Source organism: Myxine glutinosa, chromosome 7, assembly GCF_964187855.1.
Source record: "Myxine glutinosa chromosome 7, kmMyxGlut1.1, whole genome shotgun sequence".
Classification (NCBI taxonomy): domain Eukaryota; kingdom Metazoa; phylum Chordata; class Myxini; order Myxiniformes; family Myxinidae; genus Myxine; species Myxine glutinosa.
In genome coordinates this window covers 123,508,327-123,529,570 of record NC_136267.1, presented here as the reverse complement: position 1 = coordinate 123,529,570, position 21,244 = coordinate 123,508,327, and the positions used below count along the sequence as shown (strand labels likewise).

The window sequence follows — 21,244 nt, the reverse complement described above, 5'->3', positions numbered from 1 at the left end:
GATTTCTCCCCCATTCACTCACACAAATCCCATAACCATTCACACACATTTCAGTAATCATCAAAGCACGTATTTCACCCCCCTGCAGGAGGGATCGAGGGACAGCGACTTTTCTACGCTTTACTGGAAATTGGTAGTACTTTTGATTCTGCTGTTGCTGCTTTAGAAAAGCATTTCGTACTGAAAATCAATGTGGTTGTTGAACGTTACAAGTTCAGCCAGAGAACTTGGAGGCTTGATGAGACCGTCAATCAACATGTTGCGGCCTTGCGTGAACTTTCTGCCACTTGTAAGTTTGGAGAAATGGAGGAGATGCTATGTGATCAACTGATGAAACACGTTTAGAACACCAGGAAAAACTGCTGTTCGAGCCAAATCTTACTTTAACAAAAGCAGTCAATATGGCCTGTCAAACCAAATCAGCATTGCTGAATGCAAGCCCACTATCTGATTCAGCATCGGTTCAAGCGATCAACACCAAACATGCAATTACCTCATCTTGAAATCGTGCTCCTAACCACCGTACCTGCTACAGGTGTGGGTCTGCAAACCACCTTCCAAATGTGCCTTCTTGCCCTGCTTTAAAAATTAAAATGTAATGCGTGTGGGAAAGTGGGAAACTTTTCAAAAGTCTGCTGCTCCGCCTGGAAAGACGTACATTAGGTTGTCATCGCTGAACTGACTGTACTTTACTTGAAAAATAAAAGACAAAATTATCTGCAAGATACAAATCGAGTCACCTACTGGGTATAATTGCAATGTTGAGCTTATTGATGATACTGGCTCCTCGGGTTTCGATTCTGCCAGAACAGCTGTACCAGAAATATTTTACCGACTGATCCTAGGATCCTTCCGAGGTCGGCAAATTGAGTACCAGTTCACTGGTAATTTCTTGTGTCGCAATAGGCGACCAACAGGGTTGGCGGCAGGAAGGGCATCCGGCCATAAAACATTCCTTCAAAAAGGTGCCCGAAAATGGAAAGGGAAAAATGCAGGGAAAATGGCATCTAAAGGCGGTTCTTTTCTGCCCTTTGACTGAGTCTCATGTCAAACGAGTCACTTGTTTGAAAGATGACGCACCTGTACTGGGATGCCTACCTGTCACCGTTTTTCATGAAGGTGTTATGGCTCCAGTCACATTCTACAAAGTTAAGTCCAGTCCACCACTGCTGGGAATGGACTTGAGCAAAGCGTTGCGATGTCACATTGAAGGTGATTTTCGCATGTCCTGTCAACTGAGCAACAAAATGGTGAAAAGCTTCTCTGCTCCACTTCAGCCAGTTGAACTGCCGAGGAACCCTGGCACAAAGTGGAAATATCCATTGTTGGACCGTTCGTCAACGTGGCACTTGGGACTGCCGCTATGCCATCACCTTGATTGACTATTACAGTAAGTGGCCTGAGGTGGCATTTACTTAAAGTGTAATGCGTGTGGGAACGAGGTCGTCACTGCTTTTCTCCCGGCAGTTTTCAGTCAAGAAGGAAATCTCCACCGGGTTGTGACCGACAGTGGCGTACAAACCACCGTGGTCTCTTTCTGCCTCTAGTTTCACACCTCACTGGAATATACCTACTCTGCACTCCACAGATTTGCTTCTTGAAGGTTGCCCATTTCTCTGATGCTGATTGCCCTCTTGTTAACTACTCCCAAGCGACAGCACCAGCTCTCTCCTCATATCCTCAGGGTTTGAACTTTGGCGATTCCTGACCATTTCCCCCGCTAGAGCAGGGTTTAGCCTTGCGGGCCCCATGACCTCATGGTTCCCTTTTTGAGGCAATGTTTTTATGGCCGGATGCCCTTCCTGACGCCAACCCTTAGTCGCCTCTTACGATGCGCAGGGATATGGTGTACCTATTCTAAATCGGGGTACACAGCAAGCTGGTACTCAATTTGCCGACCTCGGAAGGATGACAAACTGAGTCAATCCCCCTGGCTTTAATTCAGCGATCGACCGGGATTCAAACCCAGGATCCAAGAATCCCAAGCCGGCACCCTAACCGCTAAGCCAACACCAGGCTTCCTTACTCTACTATCCTGAACTCTAACTCTTAAGAGAATTCTAGCACACACTACAGGTAGTGGGCAAAAAAAATTGAAACACCTGGGTAAATGAGGGACACCAAGTATATTGAACGCAAAGACTTCCACACAAGTGCGGTCCATGTGTTAATTAAGCAAATAACATCCCATAATGCTTAGGGTCATGTATAAAAATGCTGCACATGCCTGGTTGCCTACAATTATGGCTAGCTCGGAAGGATGACATGGTTAGCGTGGCTGCTATTGCATGGCTAGCGTGGCTGCAAGGGAGGTGGCAGAGGAGGAAGGCAGTAGTTGTGGGGGTGTTAAATTGAGGAAGTGAGGGAAAGGTAAAACGGTAGGAAAGAAATGAGGGTAAACAAATGTTAGAGGATTCATATGAGAGTTAGGGGTAAAAAAAAATCATGGTTAAACTCCCATCGCATCTGTGAAACCAACTTCTTGAGGATGTTCAGTCCCACTCTTCCCTCCAGGACCTCAAGCAGGCAATGCAGCATTATCTGTCATCCTGCATCCCTACTAATGATCTTGTATATCTCCATCAACCCAACCTTCTTACATGCAGGTTGTTGCATTTCCTCCCTTCCGCTGCTCACTTTTCCTGTTCATTCATTCTTGATTGTTGTGTCCAAATGTGTCCTTACTGTCGGTCCATTGCATTTTTAACTCTGTCACCTTCTTCTTCCATGATCTGTATTTACAAAATCAGACATGTACAAAAAGGGCATGTGAAGGGCGAATACAGGGAGCAGAGCTTTAAAGAGTACAAGGTGTATGTAATAAGTAGATAGGCAATTGGTGTTTTATTTTCACAATAATGCTTTCCACTGTTAATCCTTCAGTGTATTACTTCAACTTGAACAAATGGCCAAAATACACGAGTTAGATTGGTTTATTTCACACATCGCATTCTCACCAAGAAGACAAATCGCAAATCCAAACAAATCCTTCAAATGAACCGCTTCACCCTAACACGCAAATCGTATTATTTCATTAAAAGATGCCAATCTAAGGACATGCTACCATCCTGCCAAAGTACCAGGTAGAAAAAAAAAAAACCCAAAACAAATTCCATTGCAATCAAATGACTTTAAAAGCCGAATCCTGTCTACATTTCTTCTAGCATTTATTTAATTATTTTCAAAACCGTTTTATGGGGGGTACTATTGCATTTTACAAACCACAGGATTATGTACAATAAACACCTTTTGAATGGTTATGGGAATGTTTAACATGGCCAAATGTCTGAGGTACGGATCCATCGGATGAAATTATTTATCGGTGGAGAATGGCCAGCGTTTGGGAATAGAACAAATTATAAAGTACGTGCATCAAACCAAATGATGCAAATGGCTACGTCGCTCTTACAGCAATGCAGTAAAAAAAAACAAAAAAACAAAAACAAAAACAGGCCTTTCACATAAATATGAACATCAATAGCTCAAATTAATTAAAAGTATTAAACCGGCCAAAATAGCATTTCTATAAAGAGGACTTCATTCCTCTTAACGTCAAAGCCAAGAGAAAGCATTTTCTGATGACATTGACGACAGCATTAAGAACAGCAAGCCCCAAAATCAGACCGGAAACTAAATAAATAATGGTTTGGCATTCCGCCGCCGCTTCCAGATTCGTTTAAAAGGTGCAGGAATCAAACTTGTGCCACAAAGCCTGACAGGGACAAACGGCTTGTGTTGGTTTCTCAATCACCGGCGATTCTGGGCTCAGATTTCAGTTTCACTTCACCGAAGTTTTGTGCAACAAGAGAAAAAAAAGGAGCAGCTATGATATTAAAAAATCCTTAAAACCAAGAAAGGAATGTTCTTAGTTTGAAGGATTTTGTGTTTTAGTGTTTCATTTAGTGATGCAAGTACGTGCTCTTCAAACAGTACAAAGAAAAGAAAAGAAAATGAGTCTGAACATTCGCCTTTTAAAACGGCTGCTGTGCACAAGGAAGCCCGACTTGTGATCGCGTCATATTCACATCTTGTGTTTTAGAGCCCCATTTGGTAATACAAGTCACGTGATCTTCAAACAGTTTAGAAAACAAAAGTAATTTCAGGAAAAAAAGCTACAGTATTTTGCTGGAATACAAAAGTCAGATAGGGATGGGTGGATAGAAGGAGGGGGTTTTACCCATGCATCGTGCCACACTTTAATACAAATTATAATGGATAGCTCACTTGTTAAAAAAAAACAAAAAACAATGGGACTTCTGACCACCACATCATCGAGATGCAAAAGCAAGTCCATGTGAACTGGTTAGGCAGAACTGGGTCCCTGCTTGTACACGGCATGGTAGGCATTGCGTAGCAACACGTACGGGAAGCATGACTCGAGCAGGTCCATGGTCAGGAAAGGAGACTCCTGGACAATCTATACAAAAGTGTCGAGATGAATGATGAATGCATCAGTTGGACAAAGTGTACAACTACAACTACTACTACAACTACTACTTTAACAGCCCTCATATTCCTGTGAGTTCATTCTGGTTCAGTTTTTGACCCTAGTCTTTCATAAACTGGCTGGATATGCATCATCTTCGACCGATTGCAATTTGGGCAGGAATTTGTAATTTGTTCGGGGTGCCGGAGAGAACCCAACTACTCTTCACGGAAGATACCATGGGATATTTAATCATCCACCAATTAATCATGCTAGAAGATGGCACACCCAGCTTAATGTCCGTCCGAGGGATAGCCAGGTTGGGAAACGAACTCAAACTTGGCAACTGAAAGGTAAATATACTACCTCCGAGCTATCCTGACGGACTGACAAAGGACAAAAACTATAGCGCAATATTAAAAGCATATTGCCATTATGATCTCGTGGCAGCACCAGAAACAATCACACATGTAGGTTTGTTACATCCCAGTGTCCTACTATAATTTGAGATGCGCGTTTGTTTGTTTGACTTTAATGCACTTCTAAACCATGAGACAGATTATCACTGGTATAATTTCGATGCTCTTCAGATTCCAAGATCTCGACCTCATTTTTGAAGTCCTGGTATTTTGTCATTTTCTTGATTTCTGCATTGTTTAGGCCAAAATCGCTGGGTCCTGATATCTCAATCAGCAATGCTGTCTTTTCCTTTTTGTTCCTGAGTACAATGTCCGGATGCAATGCTTTGTTTTCTATGTTCACGCTCATTGGAATCATCAGGACGTCACGCTCGATGGAATCATCGTAAGTGAGCATGACGTCCTCATTTTAAATGATTTCCCTTTGTGATGTTTCCATGAGTTTTCTGGTACTGAGATGTTTAAATTTTTGCAGGTATGCCAATGAGTCACTTTGTATACTTTGTTGTGCCGTTGTGTGTAAGGTTGTTCTGATAATCGTTTTTTGCATCCTGAGAGCAGGTGACTCGTACTTTCTGCTTCTGTCTTGCAGAATCTACATTTGTCCGTCTGGCTCAGTCCCGCCATCTATTAAATCCATTGGTGTAGTGTCCTTTATCTTGAACATCTATTATGATTCGTTCACTGTCCCAGTTGAGCTGACCTCTTCTTAGCCATTCCAATGAGCCTTCTTTGTCTGTCCCCACTCTGTACAATTATTTTTGTATTTTCCTGATCTTTTGTCATTCTCCCAGTTGTTGGTGTATATTTCTTGATATTTCTTTCTATATATTTATTTTGTCGTTTTTGCAATTGATGGGGCTGTATTTGTTGCTGTTTCATTTTCCCGTGCGGCATCTTCTATTCACACCTGTTTTTGGAAATTATTTTAAAGGTGAATTAGGAATACTTTTTTAGGTTTGTTGTGTTCATGTTTGGTTACAAATTGCATCTGCTTGTCTGTGGAGCATTTCACATACTCAGCTAGTCCTACACTCGTCGCTCTGTGCACCTGGTTGAGTTCCATCAGGCAGCTCCCTCCCTCTCATATTGGCAGGTACATTCTCAGGATGCACTGGTTTTTTTATAAAACATTTTGTGGATGTTAAGGAGTTTTCTTGTTTTGATGTCTAACTTGTTGATTTCTGATTGGGGCCAGTTTATTATTCTGCAGCTATATTGGAACACTGGCACTGTGAGCTGGTTTATGGCTTTGATTTTGTTTCTTGGGGGGAGGTATGTTTTCAGGATCAGCTTTGTTCTACGTATGTATTCTTTGGCGATTGTTTTGCGCATTTGTTTGTGACATATTTGTGACTCTTCGACTCTGAGGTATTTGTATGATGCTTCGTTTTCTAACCGCTGTATTGTTGTTTCAAGGTCAGTTTTTATGTTTTCTGTTTTTGTTGGTTTACCTTTTTCAAATGTGCACTTGGCACACTTGTTTAGTCCAAATTCCATTTGAATGTCTTCAGAAAGTTGTTTTACTAGTTTTAGTTGTTCTGTCAATTCTTTGTCATTTGGTGCGAAGAGCTATAAAAAATCCATGTATAGTATAGTAGATGTGTCACATTTCCTATTTCTTTGGATGTTCTTTCATTGGTTTTTGGGGTATATCCGTTGATGTCCGTGTCCTTATTCATTGATGAGGTTACTTAGTGGGTCCAGAGCCAGACAAAACAAAAGGGGGAAAACACTGTCTCCCTGGAAGATCCCATGCTGTATATTCACATCTGGTATTTTGATATTTCCTTCTGAGTGCTGTAACATCCTAGTCAAGCAGATTACGTCATTTGCGCACTGCAGTGTGATAACTCGGGTTACTGCAGAGAGCATGACCTCAGCATCTCATGCGAACCGTATACAAGAGGGCTTTGCCGTTCAGAGATTTCCCTTTCATGGTATTCCAGAGCTCCATTGCTTTCTCAATCAGTTTAATTATTCGGGGATTGATTTTGTATATTTGCGTGAATTTTATCATCCACGAATGTGGGACACTGTTGAAAGCTTTCTTATAATTTATCCAGGTGGTGGACAATTTAGTTCTTCGCATTTTGCAATTTTCAAATATGGCCTTGTTCAGTAGTAGGTGGTCAGTGTTCCATAACAACCTCTCTTACATCCCTTTTGTTTTGCCTCCGAGCCTCCTTGCTGTGTCAGATGATGGTACAATGGTACATCATTTCTGTAATGATTCCTGTCAGCAGTTTGTATGTTGTTTGGAGGCATGTCATTAGCCGGTCTGAGGGGTTACCTCATATTTTGGGATGAGAAAAGTGTTCCCTTCTATGAGTCACTCATCCACTGCCATTTCCTCTTGGATCAGTTCGGTAAATGACTTGGCGTAGTGATTGTGTTGAGCATCAAGTTGTTTTAGTCAGAAATTTGGAATTCCATCTGGGCCTGGGCGTTTGAAGTTTTGCATTTTTGAGGTCGTTTTCTCAATTTTTCTTCATCAATAAATCCTTGGGGCATTTCCTCAAGATGTTGCTTCTTCTTTTCCAAGTTTGGGATCCAATCCGCTTCCTTGTTATGTTCTTTTCGATCTTCAAAAATTCCTTTCCAGAATTTTTCCAGCTTTTCTATTTCAGGGGGTGTTGACACATTCTGCTTTTGTTTCCCCAATTCACGATATTACCTCTTCGGGTTACTCTCAAACATGTGGTCTTGTTATTAGGTCTTATATGAAGATATTATCACATTTTAGGTCAAATTTAGGCAGAAATACAGAAAATCCCAAAGGGTTCACAAACCTTTTCTCACCACTGTACGTCCTTTGTACTTATGTGTAAACAACTTCAGCCATTAATTAGTACGTTGTCCTTGGAGATTATTGTTTGTATGTGGTCACTATGCATAAGTATTTTGAACGTCGTTAAAGCAAATAGTCATTATGGAAAGAAACAGGGGCCGAGCTGCACTATCCATACCATGTCGAGGAGCAGGTACACAGATTCTCGGTTTCGTGTGGACATCTTGTCTGTCTCCTGGCCGATCTTGAGCAAACTGGATGAGGCAAGCTGTGTATAAAAACAAATAAATAAGCACATAGAGCCATTGGCACAATTCAACAGATCCATAATTAGTGCAACAACAACACTGAAAGATCAATCGATGCACAAAGAAGTTAAAATGTTAAAAACATTAAACAAAAATTTGATGAAAGACACTCGGATACAGTTTAGTTTGTTTAAATTAAAGTAAGCCTTCATTGTGACGTCACTCAAGCTTTAAAGTTACTGGTTTTATGTGAAAGCCGAGCATGAACTGGGGGGTGGAAAGCAGAGAGGTGAGGCGGCATGTGGGGTCACGCACAGCTAGGAACTCCTTGAGTCGATCTTCAATGCTTCCTTTATGGATGGTGAAAAGCGCTGCTGCAATCTGGTTGATAGCTTTGGCAAGGCAATGAATGTTGTTAACATGGCCTGAGCACACAAACAGCACATTGTGGGGGCGAGAAGTGTTGGAGAAAGTCAAGGAAATGACAACTAATCAGGAAAACTCTATTCTGATCAGGAAACAAAAAATTCATGCAAAAAGCTGCCATGTTTGAACTTTGCCATGTTTGAACTTTGCCAAATACTGCATTGACATTTACTTTGCCAAGCAGAGTCAAGCAGATTATGTCACGGGCACACTACAGTGTGGTAACTCGGGTTACTGCAGAGAGCATGGCCTCGGCATCTCGTGTGAACCTTGTACAGGAGGGCCTTGCAGTTCACGCGTTTCCTCTTCACGGATTCGCCCCATTGTGATGAATTTATTGAGGCAAGGTTTGCGGAATGCGATCAATGCGCTAAATCCCACCAACATAATCATCACCATCATCTCCCTCAACTCATCTTTATCATCCCAATCATCAACATTGCATTGTTGGATCAAGTTTATCATCATTGTTATTAAAGGTACGTTTCATGATCTTAACTCAAGAAAATAAACGTTATTTTATGTTCTCAATACAGGACAAGGAAGTTTATTTTATGTTCTCCATACAGGAACATGCCTTGGGAATACTAACTGGGGTCTTGAAATGAAAGTGCAGATTATCGAAGTGTTTGAGTGTAATGCCGCTGCAACACATTAGTCTTTGATTATTGGGTAAACAAAGCACCAATGATAATTCTGCAATGGACACCACTGGGAAATAACCTTGCTTCTAAATATGGGACTTTCGAAATGACGCATGAATGCTATATGAGGCCTTTTACACATGACTGTGTGTCTACAGTGTTTCGGTTAGTCTCGCAGTGCACTTTTAATCTGCCATTGCTAACGCGAAATCTGTGATTTAAATAGTCTTTGAAATATAATTTTCAGCATTTAGATGATATAGTCAGGTTCACTATGTTTTTTCATTCAAAAGTTTGGTAGATTAGCAAAACTATACATTTTTGGAATATTCAGAGCATGAGGAATCCAAAAATTAATGTTTACATTTGCGTAGACACCTTTGCGAAAATGACACTCAGGACAGTGATGAAGATCTGTAAAAGCATATTCCTGAACGGTATAGACCTCGTAGATCCTGTGTATAGGACTTATAGTTCAATCTGATACTACCTATAACTTCAAAGGACTTGCAATATCATGCATTATGTAATACAGTTATATCACAAATATAAAGACAATGGTTTTCAATTACCTTTGTTTGTTGCTTTTCTATAATCCTGAGCACTATTTTGAGGCCTTTATTGGATTCCTTGACCCAGAAAACATAGGATTAGCATATTTAATTAAGTCTCTAGGTTGACGAGAAGCCGAGATCACGCAAAATATGTATTTTATGGCGGCCATTTTCAAAATCCAAAATGGCGGCCATGCAGGTGTCTGTGCAAATGCCAACATTGATTTTCAGATTCTCCATGCTCTGAAGATTCCAAAAATGTACAGGTTTGCTAATCCCCAAATTTTGAAAGAAATTATATTTGTTAACATAGTGAACCTGACTATCTTCATCACTGTCCTGAGTGTCATTTTCGCAAAGGTGTCTACGCAAATGTAAACATTAATTTTTGGATTCCTCATGCTCTGAATATTCCAAAAATGTATAGTTTTGCTAATCTACCAAAATTTTGAACGAAATGATATTTGTTAACATAGTGAACCTGACTAATAGAGTGACAATTTCAGAATGGTTAATCCATGATCTTTTCTATCCCCTTTTAATCCACCCCAAACGCACCTCCTTCAAATTCCCTGTAGTATCAAACTGGTTTATCCCGTGAACCCCGCTTCAGCCAACTCTCTTCCACAGATATCCTGATCTCCCTCTTCCCTGCTGTTGTTATGCTTCCCTCTCTCACCCCCTCTTGTCACCCGCTCCCTTTATGATATTGTTACGTTTGTGGGAAGTAGGCAATGGAATACCTTCGGCCCGTAATGATTGTGTAGATTACCATGCTCCGGATGTCGTGGAGCCACTTCCTGTAACTAAGTAGGGCGGATGTTCGGATTAAGTGTGATGTGTGGCCATATGGAGGGTGGCTCTTGTGCTATGTAGCTTAGGGGTTAAGGGTAAATCTCCTGTGTGTAAATGACCTCTGTGATTTTTCCCTCGTTTCTTATGACACTACACTACACACACTTGCAGCGATTATAGCCAAGCGATCGGCGCGTAATTAACAACACCAAATAAAAGCCACCAGGATTCAGACATGGAACGCTACCGCTGGTGCCGCCAGCCGAGTCATCACAACACCAAGCAGGCAGGGCCATGAGACCCCGCCCCGAAAGGTGATGATTGGTCAGGGCGATGGAGTGATGAGATGGACTCGTTGATTGGAGCAAGCACGGACGTCATCGGATGACATTCGAGACCGGGAAACAAAAAGGAAAAGCCAACGCCATTTTCGCTCTTGCGTTGGGACATTCATTGCGAGCAGATGCATCTTTCTCTTGGTCCTGGCTGCGTGGAGGAGCGGACACATCCTTTCCCTGGTTCGTTGGTGCTGACTCCGTGACGGCTGTGTGCGCCTGAGAGACCTCGGTGCTTTGTGAAGCATGGGACGAGGACGGAATGAGGCCCTGCTCGCTTCACGTTCGGTGGTCGGCGGGTGAACAAATTTCGCGCCGAGGGCGCGTTTTCCCGCGTGGGGACTCGGGGACCCGTTCGAGGACCGACGGGGTTCAAGGGCCGCTCAAAGCTGAGTACTGTGCAAACGCACCACACAAACACAATTTTAATTTCGTTCTTTTATATCCCCTTGTGTTGTTTTACGAGTCCGTCTGGGGGCGCTCCATTTAGGATTTTAGTATTACCGCACATTTACTTGTCCTTGGCATTCTTTTTATTAAACCCAATATTGTTGCATTTTAATTCCTTGCCCTGTGTTGTTTAATTGTTGGTGGTTCGGAAAACCCACTTCACGCCCGTACATACAGGTAAGCTTAGCTACCCAACACTACTCCTCGCACATATAAAGAAGATCCGCTATAGTTGACTGAACACCTCGGAGGTAAGATCGATCGGTCATTCGTCCGAGGCCGGTCTTTATCGGCACGGACAGGACAATATGTGTTATTTGTGTGAGCTCTAATAGGAGCCTTAACTACGTATACAAAACAAAACACGATTGCTCTTTTCCTGATGCAAATTGGACTCGTGAGAATATAGGATATACTACTGTGTTCAAAAAGTATCCGACCTTTATTTTTCGTGCGTAAAAAAAAAAAAGCTAGGGAGGCGTTGATTGGTGCACGTATGTAGGCAATCCTAATGCGCACGCGTGAATTTTTTCCCACCTGCAGAAGCTGTCATTCGACGGCAGACCGCCGATGAGTGAGGAAATGTAAGTGAGCGCCGTCGGATTTTCGTTGTTGACAAAATGACGGAAAAACTTGACACAACGCTACTGCATCAAATTTTGTGTAAAGCTTGGCGATTCCCAAGTGGAAACGATCCGCAAGATTCAACACCGTTCATTCCATTATGAAGGAGGATTTGGGCTTCAGAAGAATCTCAGCGAAGTTCGTACCAAAGCTGCTAACGATTGAGCAGAAGCAACTCCGTTTGGAGATCGCACAGGACATGCTGGAGACTGTGAACAGCGATCCCAGCTTCCTCAACACAGTGATCACTGGCGATGAGTCCTGGGTTTATGGGTACGACCCAGAAACCAAGTTGCAGTCATCACAATGGAAGCATCCAACATCGCCAAGCTTTACACAAAATTTGATGCAGTAGCGTTGTTCAAGTTTTTCCGTCATTTTGTCAAAAACGAAAATCCGACGGCGCTCACTTACATTTCCTCACTCATCGGCGGTCTGCCGTCGAATGACAGCTTCTGCAGGTGGGAAAAAATTCACGCATGCGCATTAGGATCGCCTACATACGTGCACCAATCAACGCCTCCCTAGCTTCATTTTTTTTACGCACGAAAAATAAAGGTCGGATACTTTTTGAACACACTACGTATGAGAAATATCCATGGATGGATACGAGTCGGGTTCCTATCATTTCCTGTTAATACAATTACAATGGCTACCGGTATATGTGCATGCGCACACACACATGTACACCCCCTTTCACCAATAGATGCAATATTGGAGTACAATTTCTCTTGTGCCCCAGAAGAAAAACAAAATACTGTATATATTTATAACGGTTTCTCACAGCCCACACAACTCCCACTGCCTCTCCGGCCAGCCGTCCCCCTTCCTCTCAAACAGGATAAATAATAAATATCATCATTTTAAACTTACCCTGTGCATAGACAAACCCCAGATATGACCTTCCCATTGGTGTTAAGAAGCACAAAAGTTTGGTTAGGACACGCCCATCTATGAACCTTGGTTTTCCATTTTACGTGCCGACATCATCAGTAGTTTTGGCAATAAGGACTGCAACATATCAACGTTTTGGACAAGTTGATCAGGAAGTTCTCCAAGTTTCCTTGTGCAGAGGCATACCCCTTTCTCCCCAGGTACGTTTACAAGTATGTTCGGCTTTTTAAAAAGTTTTTTTTTTTTGTTAGTCGTTTCATTCTACACTCCTTATCTGGCAGGCATGAAATATGTCCAGGCCACCCCAATTGACTTCTTTAATAGGGGTTTCTGCGCATGCGTGCTGAGCAAAATGGGGCAGATGATGTCACTTCCAAAGTGCCGTATTGTTGACACAGCTTTTTTATTGGCCTGTTTTGGTGTTGTCTTCTGAACAGTCAGCTTGTGTTGCTGGGAACAAAGTTAAAATCCCATCTACTACATATTGCATTTTGATCTGACATCCTTGTTGTTTATATAAAAGTATAATGATGTCTACTAATGTATTTGTCCTTCATGCTATTTGTGAACACGATATACGTTGAGCCTTTGATAAACGTCAAAATAAAACGACACCTTTTTGTCGTGCTTGGCAGAGAAAGATTATGGACCTTTGCTTTCCGCTTAGCATGTTATTCAATTGCCCCTCATGCACACGCACGCTTCATAACTCACAAAACTTCAATTCCAATGAACGTACAACCTAAATGTCACAAATGGGAAACAGGAAGAGAAAAACAGTGTGAGAAATGCAGAGATACCTTCCAGCAGTGGGCTGTACTGGGAGAGAGGATTACTCGCCAACGTAGGCAAAGCAACAGCCACAAACACCATGAGCAGACAGGCCACCTTGTATTCTTCCTCCGGAGACAGGTTGTCTGCATGACAGATTATGGTGGATTCATCTATCTATAATTCCAGTAATCTCTGTGTGTGTGTGTGTGTGTGTGTGTGTGTGTGTCTGTGTGTGTTTGTTTGTTTGTCTGTGACCGCTGTTTCTCGACAACCACGGGTCCGATATACTTGAAACTTGCCAGGTATATTGCTGGGGACCCGAGGATGTGCCTTTTCAAGGTTTGAAATTAATCGGACAAGTAGTTACCGAGCTATGTCCAAAAAACGATTCAACCAATCAGAGAGCAGCGAGCTATCACGTGTGCCGAACGTGGCGAACAGACTCTGCCTCGGACGGCACATTTGAGAGCGTATTCATTTATTTCACGTTGGAAAACTATGTTGCCGTTAAACTATGTTTTAAAACTAATTAAAACTAATTTGCGATTCATCGTAACTGCGATTTGCGACCTTCCGGACAGTGAAGACTGCACTTCCGGCAGCCAATCACAGAACGCGTTATTGCGTAGGCGTGGCCGATGTGAGAGCGAGCCGAGCCGAGCGCGTGCGCCATTACGGTTCGTAATTCGATTTCTTCCGGAGAAAATAATAATTTCTCGATTTCTTATGCGCATTATTTCTCCCAATTCAGTCAGAGCGAAGGGCGGAAGCGAAGAGCGTTGTTTTTTTTGTTTACGGGCGGGGTAGAGCGTACGGGTAGCGTTTTTTTTTTTTTTTGGCAAGGAACGGGCACCCACGTACGGGCATGCCCTAGTAATTGTAATGGAGTCACCTATCCATATTTTCCTTACACGTGAAGAGTCCGAATGTTTTGTCCTGACGATGAAGCAATGATCATATGACAGTGAAACTTTTTACGTGTGTGAAGCAGCCTTTCAGGAATATTCGGGTAAAATTATGTGCGGCTACTTCTTTTATACCCCCATTAACCCTACCTCATCCAACCCTCTTACTTGGAACCTACCGTTTCATCCCCTGCTCAATCTCCTTTTTTCCTGTTTGTTCATTCACTTGCATATTGTATAAAAGTGTGGCCTCACTGACCCACTGTCAATTTGTTTCCTTTTCACCATCCGTCACCTCACATTTTCCATGAGCCACAATCTTGTAAGTATTGTTGCGGTTTTGAGAATAAAGATAACCCCCCTCTTAGTTAGTTGCACCACAACATGTAGCCTCACTTAGTTCAGTTATTTCTTATTAAATGTTAAGCATAGTCTCCTTTCCTGTGTTAGTATGCGTTGAAGCAGGCACGTAAGGAAGGGTAGGCCTCATTGGGCCTGGAATGCCATGTGCTACGCCCAGAACAAGTCTAGGAGGCCCGAAGGAGGAGCTAAAGGGGAGTGGCCGGTAAGCTGCAAGCAGCCAATGGAAGCTCAAGGGGAGTGGCTAACAACGGCAGCCAGGGGAGGTGCTTGGAACATTTGGGTAAGACTCTGGGGAGGGGCTATAAAACCCTGCCCCGGATCCCCAAAAGAGCTCTCTGTCCCAGGATTCTGAAGCGACTGTGTGTGTGATCGAGGCTCTCTGTGATCAGCTCTCTCTGCGCTCTGTGATCGAAAGCATGAACTCTCCCTGTAGTCTGCGTTCTGCCCCTGTTATAAGCGCTTTCAAGGACGATCTCTCCCGGGGCCCGAGACCCCAACGATCTCCCTGCCTGGGCTCCCTGCACGTGCCGCGAAAATCTCGAGGGACACGCTCAACGAGCTGACCGGGGCGCACGGCACCAACGGCCGCGCTGTGAGCACGTCCTTCTCTTCCTTCCTTTCCCCGCGTGAGTGAGAGGGGCCTTGTCCGGGGATTAAGTTAAGGACGTTAAGTTTCTACCCTGTGTCTCTTTGTCCTGATCATTTGTACAAATTGTAATAATAACCCTGTGTTCTTTGCTTCCATTTGGCCGTTCACGTCTTTTTCCACCATTGGCCTAGCATTGTACGAAGTAAAACCGCTCAATCGTGTTCAATAATAATTAACGGCACGAGTCATGTGACACGCAAACCGCTTGGGCGTATCAGACCAGCGTGACTCGTGCGAGGTCCAGTCCCCGTTCTCGTGGCAGCGTGTGTATAGAAGGTACTTGGGGATTCGACCAGATACCCTTCCGCACGCTCGCTACGGGGGTGGCGGCTGGAATTGCTCCGCAATCCGCCCCACGAGTGTAAAGTGGGTAGCGGCCTCGTGGACTCGAAGGCCCGAGGGGGGAAAGGGTTTAACCCCCCCCTCTGTACGTCGACGGGCTCGAGATCCGCAACAGTATATTTTGGGATTTTCCAAGATAATGTGCAAAGAATAAATAAATAAAACCGACAAAGGAACAACCCTGACTACCAACACCTTTGCAAAAGGCTCAGCCGAGCCAGGTGTTCCTCAGAACCTATTGGCCTGTGCAATGCTGGGCCAACTGATATTTTATCATGGATAAAGTAGGGGTTCACCACTTTAACACACAAACCAAAAGAACAGCATGCAATATCAGTCAAATACTTGTTTAAAGCCAAAACAAGCTTTTCCATGGCATCAGGAAACTCACCCACCACCGAGAAGAATATGTGACACTGGTTGGAAACTACATAGACTAGGACAAATGTCTGGCTGTCTGCCCCAAGTTTCAATGACAGAATGGCATTCCTTCATGGTTGATTGAAGGAGGGGGGACATTTTAACTCTCCCTTGTACAAATATTGCAAAAAAGCACAAGTTGAAGCGAAAAGGGATTGTGACAGGGTAGACTCCACACTCCACAGTCCTCTTCCCCCTTAATTCCCTTCCCCCATGCTGCTGTAGTATTATGACCTCCTTTCTGAGACGTGAGTGCGAGCACAAGGGCTGGATCAATCTCACAGGGCAACCCTGCGGCCGATGACAACTCATAAACGCTCATCGCAACCTTCAAAATATGGGAAGAATGGAGAAACAGTTGGGAAGGGTGGGGGCAGGGAGGTGTGGGGGGATACAAAATGACTTATTAATGACATTTTATTCACAAGCTGTTATTTTATACAAAGGAGACGAGTTTTCTTCGACAGAAAATCAAATATTTGATAAATATATCAAATGCATATCACCTCACCGGAAAAGGGTTGGTGAGCCAATTTCATTCAACATTGCATCATTTTATTCCTCTACGTTAATAAAACATCTGCAAAATAGCCACCATCAGGTTTATTCGATACAAAATCAACTATGATTGAGGAACATAAACCAGTTTTATGTATTTAAATCGAAAGTCATTGGTTTTGTCATTATAATGAATGTACAAATCAGCAATAAATAAATCATTTTTCAAAATGTTTGCACGTTTGCTCACCCGTCCCGGTGTTGTGTGCGTAATAATTTTGTTTTTGTAAAATCTAAAATCAACGATTAACGATCTCACCTTGATATCCGTCTCACGAGGAATATGATCCTTAAAATCCTCAACGGAGCTCAAGAGAAATGGGATGTGGTACGCCAGAACCTGGAAATTGAGATAACATTTTTTTTCTATACAAAGTTTAGACTCATTAAAGGAGATAAATGGATAGACAAATGGAAAGACAGATCAATAAATAAATATTTTCTTCAGAATAATCGAAAAGCAATCATTGAAATCACCATGCAATATTCCAGGAGGATGAAACATATTATGATAATTATGTGTTTGAAGGATTACGATTCTGGAAAAGTTAGGGAGATGATTATTGAAAAAAGTTAAAATGAGAATTTAAACGGCTTTGACACCAACAGCCGGAAAAATATCAAAAGAGGTTTTTCAAATGAAGAACACCTTTGTTGGGTGAAGGGGTTCCGGTTCCAGTTTCCCGCGTGTGTGGACACTTCTCTCTCTGCTCCACCTGTCCTTTTTACAAAGCTAAAAATACAATTCTGGATTTATCTTGTCCAACCTTTGTCTCTTGTGCCTATTCTCATTCATTTATATCAAGGCCATGTACGTGGGTCAAGGCCGTTAATCGCCGTTTCCAGACCTAAACCATTAATATCCCTACCGTGCCATTTCTTCCTGCCAGGTTATTTCTCATTCACATGATCTCCACATCCTTCTCTCCCACCCCCCACCTTCCCCTCCCTTATTTTCACCTACACAAGTTCAGAGGCTGAGGGCAACCTTGGGTCATTAAACGAAGGTCACATCAAGTGCATATCCATCCTCAGGTAAGCAAGAAAAGATGATCTGGCTAATCTCAAAACTGAACTCCCCAACCTCTTAACCTTCCTCAAAATCCTCATGGCAGCTTGTTAAGTCAGTCTCTGATGCGCAGTCCCTGTCAACTCCCTCTCTAACCTCAAATGGCATCACCTGACTGTGTTTGTGACAAGCTCAGAGTGTCCCAATTCCATGTTTACCTCCAAAGCTCGTGCACCCAACCAATCTCTCTCTGTCCCCACCTTCCTAGTTCATCCAGGAAAAAGTTCATCCCAGGCAGACAAACGGTCCGTTGTGTTTAACCATTTAGTCAGGCACGGATCCATGATTTTAGGTTAGGTTGGGGGGGAGGGGGGGAGAGGGGGAAGGGTGCAAAATATTCAAATCGCAGTGAAAAATATCTGTGGGTGTTTCTTTTTGTCATAAATGCTAAAGACTATTCTAAATATGGACAAAGAACGGTCTATAAATACACTTGAAAATAAGTTCTCTAATGAAAAATATTTTTCTCAAAACTCAATATTTATTTAAATTTTTGGCTGATATAAATCCAATTGAATGAAAAACAGACATTGCATATAATGAAACAAATGACATAATGATGAAAACAAATCAATCAATGTCTCTGCCATATTGAGCAATGTTTGACGTGGAGGTGACCTTCAGAATTATGGTTTTGCCATAAACTGATCATCTCGATGATGTGAATCAATTATACAACAAGGCTTTCTTCTCCAACACATTTGATGCCTATTGTATACCCTGGAGAATTTCCCATGGTCAAAAAGCGTGTTGTTGCGTCTTGAAAACAGATTGAATGTGTTACGTGCTCCTCCCCGACCCCCTGGTCACGGTGTACCTCCGAGCCCCGAGAGGAGTCACGGCAGAAAAATGTGTTATTCTGTATGTCAAAGATCAATGGTGAAGCCACACCAATTGTTACTCACAAACAAATATTGTATTAAGATCACACAATAATAACCATACAACAATAATATGAATCAAAAGTTAAAGTACAATCAATATTCTATGATGGTACCATCAGTGTTATAATATATAACTCACTGTGCTCCAAGTGAGTGAAACCAGAACATCCCCGATGTCTCTTATTCCCGGCTTCAAGCCACAGTTGATTCGCTCCAGCGATCGCTAAAACGAGGTCCAATTGAAACCAGAATCCCATGCGGCTGTCAAGAACAGTCACACAGCCGAAGATGTACAAAGGCGCCCTCAAGGCGACTGGGAAATCCAAAGGCGCCCCCACAGGTGACTGAGATCACACCCTCGGGTATGGACAAATTAGCCTTCAAAAAGCCACGTCACACACACGCCCCAGATCGACGTCTGAATACGGTGAAAATGTTCGAAAAGAAACGAAACCGCGAGCGAAGCACAAGTCCTGCGCGAGTCAAAATGGCCGACGGCCCGGTCTCGTGGCGCACCAGCACGGCGATGATTCTCTCCTGAATCGATAGCAAAACCTGACACGCAGGTTTATCGGTCACAGCGATGACAACTCGATCGCAGGAATTCCTTTCCCGGAAACCCGAAAGTTCGCTAGTGACTCTTGCTCGCCAACGTTCGCTTCAGAACCCGGAGCAACTCGGCTTTCTTGTCCGACCTCTTTCGCTCCACCCTTTTTCTCTCCTTCCGCTTCGTCGTCGTCCGGTTCCGGTTTCATTTAAAACATTAACCTTTTTACCTTTTGACAACAATAACCGTCATTTCCCTCAAACCACAATAATAATAATACATGGAACCAGAAATGTTTCAAGTGGATGAAAACCACAACAACGGAAGTGATGAATCCGTAACACTTCCCCCCCTCAAGAAAGAAAGTTTGAACATCGTGAAAACTTTCTTTGTAGGCAAAACTCTTCCAACAAACAAAAGTAATCTCACACCCAAATCATCAATTCCCATGAGCCAATAATCAATATTTCCCAAAAATAAAGCAACAAAACTTCAAACAACCTACAGAGAATTCCAAAGTTAGTTCACTCTGGAGAAATCATCAGCAACGACATTGTCCCTGCCCATTACATGCTCAATTTCCCAGTTGAACTCCTGCAAAGCCAAACTTCATCTCATCAACCTCTAATTTTATTTTTCATTTTTTTAAATGAAGGTTAAGGGGATGTGATCAAAAATCCAAAGTCAAGCAAATCTATAGCACTTTTTTTAGGGAGGCCGAGCTGAGAGCCAAGTTTCATGGTGGTTGGGTGGTGAGGCCTGGAAGTATTCACTACATAGACGCCTTTAGGAACGTGGAGTTCACAGTTAATCCGTGTAGGAAAGTTCACTACATGGACGCCTTTAGGAACTTGGAGTTCACGGTTAATCCGTGTAGGAATCTTGGCTCGGCTGCTCCGCAGCATTCAGTGCTTCAAACTCTTCCTAACTTTCATAATAATCACGGTTGGAACGCTTGCCGCTGTTGTCACGTGAATAACGGTCTCCTTCTCGGCCACTACCCTGATAATCATCCCTTCGGGAGCTGCCGTAACTCTGGGAGCCATAGCCACCCCTGAAACTACCTACACATTTTCCTCCTCTGTGGCCTCCTCGACACCTATGGCCTGCCTTCTCTACTGTTATGGTCCGACCATCCAAATCCTTGCCATCCAAATCCTTTTCTGCATCTTTGGCGTCCTTTGTGTTTTCAAATGTGACAAAGCCAAACCCTCTTGACTTTTGCGTCTCCCTGTCTTTTATCAGCAGCACTTCCAAGAGCGGTCCATATTTGCCGAAGACAGAGTCCAGAACATCTTCCCTTGTGTTGAAGTTCAGTCCACCGACAAAGAGCTTGCCAGCATTGCCTCCATCCCTGACTTGTGTGAGCTGCCACTTAGTTTCAGGGTACTTCCTCTTCTCTTCAGGGCGCTTCCTACCCATAGCACGAGTCGCGGTACAGGATGGAAAGACCCGGAATCTCCTGCTCTAACTGTGCGGCGTTATTTTCCATACTAGGCTTTTCAACAAACATCGGGTTACCAGAAACTTGACCACCGGCCAAATCATTCCCGACAACAAAAGATACTCCCTCTACAGGAAGAGTGGCTTGTAAACTTACGGTGACCGGTCCTGACACCAAATCAGACTGTAAATGGATGACATGAAGTGGGGCTTTAACATAGCCACCAACCCCCTGTAAACGAACACTAACACCAGTTGCCGTCTTCTCTGACAATGGCAAAATGCCATAAAGCATCAAAGATTGATGTGCTCCTGTGTCCCTCAATACCCTAACAGGTCTCTGGTTAGTCACGTCTCCATCCAGTGACACAAACCCCTCTGAAATAAAAGGGTTGTAACCCTCTTGAACAAGGTTGCTCTGTGATGCCGTAACTTTGGCATGGGAACCTTCACAAGGCACTGTCCTCCAAGGACGATTTCTCACATTTGCCAATGCATTCGGAGTTGTACTAATCTGACTCCGCTCCTGATTTTTCCTTTCCAGGGCATAACATTGGGACATCAAGTGTCCAGGTTTCTTGCAAAAAGCGCAAGTAGGTCCGGAGGAAAAACTCGTGGTCTGCCTCGAGCCCCCCGGAGGATAAGTCTGTCTTGGAACTGTAGTCTTCTGATTCCTAAAAGTCG

The 21,244-nt window shown here is 43.2% G+C and overlaps 1 protein-coding gene across 5 annotated transcripts in view; it reads right to left on the bottom strand.

Annotated features, from left to right (window-relative positions):
* Window positions 1–2,917: 2,917 nt before the first annotated feature.
* LOC137411544 (nck-associated protein 1) overlaps window positions 2,918–21,244 on the bottom strand; it is a 121,475-nt gene continuing 103,148 nt past the window's right edge. For all 5 annotated transcript variants that reach the window (XM_068096861.2, XM_078782251.1, XM_068096859.2 and 2 more), the window contains 6 exons: window positions 16,877–16,957; window positions 16,294–16,387; window positions 13,407–13,523; window positions 8,200–8,309; window positions 7,815–7,904; window positions 2,918–4,417 (listed from right to left, as the gene is read on the bottom strand). In XM_068096861.2, the coding sequence (XP_067952962.1) occupies window positions 4,304–4,417; window positions 7,815–7,904; window positions 8,200–8,309; window positions 13,407–13,523; window positions 16,294–16,387; window positions 16,877–16,957 (606 nt within the window). In that variant the 3' untranslated portion in view covers window positions 2,918–4,303. The remainder of the gene's footprint in view (window positions 4,418–7,814; window positions 7,905–8,199; window positions 8,310–13,406; window positions 13,524–16,293; window positions 16,388–16,876; window positions 16,958–21,244) is intronic.